This window comes from Thermobia domestica, chromosome 3 (assembly GCF_964235325.1).
Source record: "Thermobia domestica chromosome 3, izTheDome1.hap1.1, whole genome shotgun sequence".
In the NCBI taxonomy this organism is placed as follows: domain Eukaryota; kingdom Metazoa; phylum Arthropoda; class Insecta; order Zygentoma; family Lepismatidae; genus Thermobia; species Thermobia domestica.
In genome coordinates, this window is record NC_137456.1 from 333,754,222 (window position 1) to 333,762,521 (window position 8,300).

An 8,300-nucleotide genomic window follows, 5' to 3' on the forward strand; every position below is an offset into this window, starting at 1 on the left:
TCGTCTATGATAGCACAGCTGCAGATATATCTGACAATTACGGTATTACCCACCCTAAGGTGTTCAGTCACGTATATAGCCTTGAAATGGGAATTCCTTCCCCCATTTTTTCAGAACCCTCAAGTTTTAATGTTTTTGCTCCAGGTTAACCAAACGCGCAGTAAGTTGTTCCTTATTCATCAGCTCCTTGGAAATCTCTATTAAGTGTCACTTAAAGATATTATTAAAAATGCCTGAATGAAACATTATTTAAAAAAAAAAAAAAAAAAAAGTAATGCATGCATTTACTTACTTGCCAGAAGTTTATTTCACGAAACACGAATGAAGTGAGTAGTGATAGGTCTTTTCTCGCTTGTGATTATCATAGAAAGTAAAAGTGTTTGTGAAAGCCAGAATATTGTTTAGATATGAAGTATTAAGCGTTACGCCTATAGAAGATCCATATAAAAAATATTGTGGCAAGTTACAGAAGGAACCCTGCAAACAAAGCATACTTGTTAACATTGTGTTAATTTCGACGTTCTTTCAACTTACAACACTTTTATTAAGAGATGTGCCGTGAACCATTATATTTCTTGTTTTTATGAATACTAGAGTTAAAAAGCTTATAAACAAGCATTCATGTGAACGCAGCTGTGGTACGAAACAAAATAGTTTGTGTGCCAATCAATACATAAGACGGCACGTGGACTTTCGGACGTTTCTTGACGTTCTCGCTTCAGTGAAATAGTAACACAAATAGCTGTGTGGTGTTGTAGAGGTTTGGTACTGATTATTTGATGTGTTGGGTGTATTTTATTGAAAAATAATGCCTAGAAAGCAGTGCAACTCGTGTAAAAACTGCTTAAAAACGAAAAGTGATTTCCTGTTGTTTACAATGAGAAAATGATATATCATCATAAAAGCTGTGATTTACAGATTAGTGCCAAAGTATGCTCTGCATGCTGAGCATATACAAATCTCAAGTTGAACACTAATTATCGCTCGAAATGATCTTGGAATGTAGCCGAAAACACAGAAACTTCCAACAAATGCAACTATTAACGCTGAAGTAGAAAGAAAACAAAATACGTTTGTCATTAGTGTGGTGTCACAGTTGATATGCGTGTTTCATAATATGTAGAATTAACAAAAAACTCCTTCTCGTCGAACACAAGCATTTATAGATATATGAACCTATGTATCGGCTGCTGTGGATATATTGCTGTGGATATTTTATGGGCAAATGGCGCTACACATCAACTCAGACTAGAACACTTGCGGATATCCTTCACGAAACCTCCAGTGGGTGCTCTAATGACGATTCCGAAAAAAAAAAAAAAAAAAAAAATTGATACCTTTATATTCTTTTGCTTCTGTTATTTTTACATAATGAAAAGGATGTCAAAATTCCTTACCAATTTAATTTTGACAAGATATAAACATTACGAAACACACTATGTTTTACATTGGCTTATAAGTGAAAAAAGGTCTGTCTTTATCCACATCCTTTGTAGGAAGGGGGTACGGTTGCTCAGGGGTAGAGCGCTTGCCTTTGGTTAGTGGGGTCCCTGGTTTAATCCGCAACCAAGTAAGTTTGTGGTAAACAACTTCGTGTCGGTGGGTTTTCTCGGGTCCTCCCGCTTCCTCTCATTCCACTAATTCTTCCATCCTTATTCACTTGCCACAATCATCCGTCTGCCTTAGCCCTAAAGGGCGTAACATGAGACATTAAACTATTTCATTTCATATCATCATCTTTTTTAACAAATGTAAAGTGTTTGGAGTTTCTCTTAATAGGTAAGATGTACAAGTTTACAGCTCTAATATCCTCCTCTCACTGTGTCTGAATAAACAACACTCGTGTTTTGAAATTCAATTAAATTACATTAAACCATAATAGTAACTGGTGCAACTTTTTTCTTTTTAAATATAAAAGTGTGTCTATAAATAAAGAATCTTATCTACCAGAGCATATTTATTTACATATCAGTGTTTAGCCAAGGTATTTTGTGCTTTCAGGTTGTCAATCGTAATATTTTCCTTAACTCTCTCACAGACCTACATTCTTTTCTGGACGTATCCTTTTAAATATTAATATCCTTCGAAGGATTGAATTTTTGAAATTTTAAGTTTTACATATTCGTAATTTTTTTTTTTTTTTTTTTTTTTCAAGGTAAACATTTCTTTCTTAGGTGTTAGTTTCAAAAGCATATCCGTAGAGATACTGAAAATATGGTTCAGCAGAGGTGAAATATTGTAAAAACCAATATGAAAGTTCACAAAACAAACAATAAATTATTTGTGTGAGGTGATGTCCATGTTAACGTTGTACTCAGTAGGCGAGTGAACACGATTGTAGGATCTTAATTTAATTAACTTTAGCTAAATCGTAATGTATTTTTGTGGTTTTATCTTTGCTTTAAATGACATATAATTGGGAACATACATAGTGTTAGTTTGTTGTTTTCTTAATATTGTTTTAGGCACAAATTCAAGGAGGTTTTTAATTGTGGAAGCCTTTTCTTTTGCACGTTAAAATAATACAAAAGATGTTATATTTGTTAAAAATTATATCTCACTAAACTTTTCATGAGCTTATGATGCTTGATCTTGGTAAAAATTTCAGCAATCCATCTACAGCCTTTCCTAGTCAGTTTTAAAAAATAAATAAATAAAAAAAAACGTCTTTTGCTAGAAATCCCATGGAGTTTAATTTTTTCGAAAAAAAAAAGGCCATTAAATATAAAATATTTAAAACAACAATTCTATTTAAAGAATCTCTCTTCTATGGCCTTGTTGTGATTACGTAAGAATGATTCAAGTGAATCGCAGACGAACTGTAGTTCAACACATTTCTTCATTTTTTAAAATTGGCTGAGGAAATCAGCAAATGAATTGCTGAAGTTATACCTAGATCAAGTATAAAAAGCTTATGATAGGATTAGTGAACTTTGTTTTTAGATGTTAAAAAATACTATTCTTGGAATAAATTTCAAATATTTTAGTTGATACTGTATACGCCCGTGTAGTTGTTCATATATTTTTGTCCAAAATTTCAGGGTGCGGGCATTACATTGATCTTTTTCACTTCATAAGTTTGATTACCGGTACTCGCGCTGTGTCTGAAACTTCTATTTCTCAAATAGTGGATAATAGAAAATATACAGAATCTAAAATCTGGTAAGTGCGGACATTACACGGATCATCATTTTTTTTTTCTTTTTATACTTTCCGAAAAATTGAGGAACGAACAGTACACAGGCGTATACGGTTGTATTAATTTAGCTAGTTTACTGATATAAGCATGCTTAAAAAAAACGATAATTATAGATATTTTTGATTTGTAAGGCCTTTTTTCCTCCCTTCAGTTATTATTTACGGTTCACACTGACCTTGAAGGCAGGGAAATACTTCAGAATATGCGGACAGTCAGGGAAGTTGCTGTATTTCATAGAAAAGTCATGATTTTTTTTTTTTTGGGGGGGGGGATTTCCACATACTTTTCTGAAGAACACCTCACAGAATCCAGACAGATTCAAAAAGGTTTGATTCGATTTGATTTTGAGTTCAGCAGCGAGGCTATATGAGACGTGGCTTACAGTTTAACGTAGGATCCGAACCACATGAGAAATTCAAAAATCATGATGATGGAAGCTGAAAGAAGAAAATTATGTTGCGTGCGATTCAATTATTTCTCCATCCGAATGGTGTGATTTATTATTCTGTTGTATGAAAGAAAAATTGAGTCCATCAAGTATTTAAAAAAAAAAAAAAAAAAAAATTGTTTACTAATCACCTGGCTTCATTAACTGCAATTCATAACTAACGGTTTTCGTATGTTTGCTTGTGGATTCTTGATTATGGTGTTGTGACACTATTTCTTGTACTGGTTTCTTCTTCTGTGACTTTTTATTCATTCATATGTAAATGTCTATACTTAGTCTATATACTTCTTACATACAGTTTCTGTTATTTTTATAATCTAATATCTCCACCAAAGTTAGAAAACATGTTAGAGACACAAGAGATGAAGATCCCCCCCCCCCCCCCCCGCCAACACACACACACACACACTTTAGGCTTATGAAGGCATCTACAGGAAACAGGCCACCAAACAGAATGAGTGGATGTTTTACATTGATGTCCCAAGTTTCCAGCAACACTGAAAGAAAGAAAAAAAAAATTGCAAAATTGGAAAGAAAAAATTATCAGGACTGAAGAACCTAACTTTAATTTAGATAGGGCGAACTGGATCACAGGTGGAATAACACAATCTTCAACTAAAATCAAAAGGAGTTTGTTTTGTTTTTCATACAGGACGTACTTAATCTTTACAGAAGCATTATTCAATTGATTTCGGATAATTGTCAATCTCGTATAAGAATTATTGCAACTCTGATCTCCCTGCAGCTATCTACACACGCAGTATTGATAGTCTTCTGTTCTGTTTTGATGCTGAGATTCTGGAAAGAATAGTAAAGGAAATGTTTGTTAATTGATTATAGAAATAGGAGGAATTGTATTAAAAATGTATGTAGACTAAATATACACATTTATACCTGAATAAAGAGCCACACAAGAGGAAATAAGTGTGTTACAACATCACAACATCAGGATCAATACATACGTTACATCACATCATCAGAATCAATAATTCAAAAGTAGACATGCGAAAACCGATACTCATGAATTGTTAGTCCACAAATATAAATCAAGCTAGGTGATCAATAAACAGTGATGTTATCATTTTTTTTTTTTGTTTTGTTTTGTTTTTTAAAGGAATACTTTGTGGTCTTATTTTTTCTTTTCATACAACAGTACAACAAATCACATCAATCAGATAAAGAAATAATCAGATTTCAAGAGAAGCGCAGGAACTGATGGCAAGCAAGCTTCCAGAATGGATCAAAATATTGAGGTTACTTAGTGTATAGACATTAAAAACCCATGTTACTAAAGGGAGTCAATTGCTCTTAAATCCCACGAAAGTTATCGTGAAGTAGACAGACACAGAATGGTAGAAGCTCTCGTACATACGCTTCAATAAAATGAATAAAATGTTTGTCAAGCTCAATATTGTTATTGTATGTGCCTGGTAGGCTTTAGGATTAGTTTGAAACAAATTAAACCATGTTTGCCTTCCATTATTCACTTTCTGTTACTAAATTTCGTACCTGTGTGAATAGCATTCTCAAGTAGCAAAAATTATGTGGAAAAAGGCAAAACGTAACACACAAAATATAACATACTTAAAGTAAGTTTCACGCAGGCGAGAAAAATTCTTCCATTATTGATTTAGCCGTTATTTTAAGCATACAATGTAACAAAAGATTAATCAACATAGGCAATTTTCTTACCTGTTAAAGTACTATTTCCCACGTAGAAATCCATTTTGGTGGCCATATTCACAAGTGAACTTAAATATAATACGCCTTCCTATCGTTTGGATTGTTTGTGTGCATTGCATATGTTCTGTATCCTAACTAATTCAGGGATATTTCTTGATTTTAGCAAGTGAAAAGTCTAAATTTGATGGCCAAAACTCGGAAATCAAACGTCTGCAGAACAGTATTTCATAAGCATTACTAACCTTATCAGAGTCTACCACCATACCAACAATAAAATTTGAACAAAATTAGATTAGATCAGATTAGATCCATCTCTCGCGTTTTAGTGAAATTTCTTGATGTCTCTTTGCCCGAACCCAATTCTGATGACGAATAACTCGGGAACTAAAGGTCCGCACATCATATTTCATTTCATATTGTAATGAAACCATGAACTAAGAATTAAAAAAATCATCATTTTTATTTATAAAAATCATAATTGCAATTCAATAGGTGTTTGCTTTCATCTTTTTCGTGATTTTATCCGAATTGTTAATTACTACTGAAAAATATTATTATTTGATTACACGTGATTCTTGACTATTTTGCTTCTCCTTCCAATGATTTCTTGATTACAAATCCTGTCCTTGTGATTTTTAAAAATAATGTTATGCACGTATTCAAAAGTTAAGATATTACAAAAGAAACTTCATTCCATTTTCACCTACCGAATTGCCATTATAATTTTCATGGATAAAAATTATGAGTTTTAATTCATAGTTCATGGTTTCATTACAATATGTGTAGAAAGCTCATCGTGGTTACAGTCGCGTACGATATATAATTCTTGTGATTTATTTGTTTTAGGGAAAACAGTTAATGGACGCAAAGTCTATGGAAGTAAACTTCTCGAATAAGAGCGTAACTTTGTTATAAAAAGTAAATATTGAAAGGTAAACATGGTTCTATTGTTTTTAGATGTGCTAAACCCCTTTAGTACTGGTATACGGATTAAATAACCAAAAATAATTCCAAATGCTAGGGTATATAAAGATACAGGGGGTAGACAAAACAATCTAAAAACACTTCATACAGGTCACGTAAGTTTGGCCCTCCATTGTACAACACGTGTTGCGGTTGCAGATCATTTTTTGTTTTCAATGTGTGAAGTGGACCTTCCTCTTCCGTCAGCAGTAACCAGTTCACCTGTGAGTGTCGTGGTGTGAAAGTGGTGCGGTAAAATGGGCGACCTGACAGACTTCCAAAGAGGCATGATCATTAGTACCCGTCTGGTTGGAGCTTTAGTGGCAACAGTGGCGAACATTGTGGGGGTATCAAAAGGCACTGTGTTCAATGTCACGAGGGCATACACAATTCATGGACAAAAGACGTCTGCAAAGCACAACAGTACTCGAAAGACAATTCTGTCAGATAGGGACCGGAGGGCATTAAAATGGATTGTAGCAGCTAAAAAGAGGACCACTGCAATGAAAATTACGTCTGAACTCAATTCCGACCTACAGAACCCGCTTTCATCGACGGGAACTTCATAAAATGAAAATTCATGGCAGGGCAGCTATCGCCAAACCCCAGGTCACAGCAGTAAATGCGAAGAGGCGTATCCAGTGGTGCAAGGACCACAAGTCGTGGACTCATGAGCAGTGGAAACACGTAATGAGGTCCGATGAATCGAGCTTCACCTGGTTTCCAACAACCGGTCGTGTTTACGTATGGAGAAAACGTCGCAAACCTATGATACAGACTGCTCCCAACTGTAAAGCATGGGGGTGGTTCTGTTACAATATGGGCAGTGATATGGTAGTTTTCTGCAGGTCCCATCATAGCCCTGCATGGAATGATGAATGCTAAGGCGTATGAGGCCATTTTGGGGGACCATGTTCTATCTATGGCCCAAATATTGTCCCCTGATTGTGATGGCATCTACCAAGATGATTTGGCTCCGTGTCACGCTGCAAAAACTGTGAAATCATGGTTTTAGGAGCATGACCAGGAGCTATCACACCTCCCGTGGGTCCCACAATCAGCAGATCTGAACATCATTGAGCCATTGTGGTCTAAGTTAGAAAGGCGTGTTCGGTCTCATTACCCTCCACCAGCATCCCTTGCAGAACTGGAGCATGTTTTGGAGGAACATTGGCACAAAATTCCACATACCACGATTCAGGAGCTGTATACGTCCCTTCCACGTTGGATCAAAGCTGTTTTGGACGCAAAAGGAGGGCCCACACCATACTAGGTATGATTTTCACACTTTTGCAAACGTTTTAGATTTTTTTTTTTTTTTTTGTCCAACCCCTGTATATTTACATATAAGTCCTCTCCATGTATATTATTGATACTTATCCTTGATAATATATATTTTTCTTAACGTAAATCCTAGCTTCTTGTTTGGAATGGTGCATGTGTACTGAGTTCATTCTCAAGAAGCAGTGAAAGTTGTGATTGCACTTGTTCGTGTCTGGTGGATGTTTTTACATATTTGGAATGGGGCCAGTGAATGTGCGTGTCGTTGTAAATAAATAGAATAAAAGGAACTCTGAAGAAACTTTTTGCAGTTGCTGCTAAGAATTGTATGTTCTCCACAAAGTTATTATTTAAGATGTTTTATTCCTTGTTAAAATAAATATCTGTTTTATAACTGTTATTTTTTATTTCATTCTCTTTTCTGTAGAGAAGAGTATAACAGTTATAGTACTTCAGAAAGGAGCTTAAAGAGATGGTTTGGTGCATATTTAAATTGTCAGAAATTATATCCAAGTAATGAGACCAATGAGATTGGCAACGCTGTGCACAAGCCCACAACGCTGCTACCTCCGCCTTCACACGGCAGTTAAGTTAGATTTTGCGTTAACAAGTTTGAACTTCTTCCGGTTGCTACACGATTGTTAAGAGCGTCTGAAATGACGTTATGTTTGTGAGGAGCGTTACGAAAATGGAGCGGCTAAAGTTTGAGTAACGTTGTGCCGTCAG

At 35.0% G+C, this 8,300-nt stretch overlaps 1 protein-coding gene across 1 annotated transcript in view; it reads left to right on the plus strand.

The window, feature by feature from the left end:
• The window catches only part of EMC6 (ER membrane protein complex subunit 6), a 29,478-nt gene extending 21,510 nt beyond the window's left edge, over window positions 1-7,968 (plus strand). Inside the window, exons 4-5 of the mRNA XM_081752769.1 lie at window positions 2,039-2,058; window positions 7,711-7,968. Coding sequence (XP_081608895.1) covers window positions 2,039-2,058; window positions 7,711-7,741 — 51 coding nt within the window. The 3' untranslated portion in view covers window positions 7,742-7,968. The remainder of the gene's footprint in view (window positions 1-2,038; window positions 2,059-7,710) is intronic.
• The last annotated feature ends 332 nt before the right edge of the window (window positions 7,969-8,300 follow it).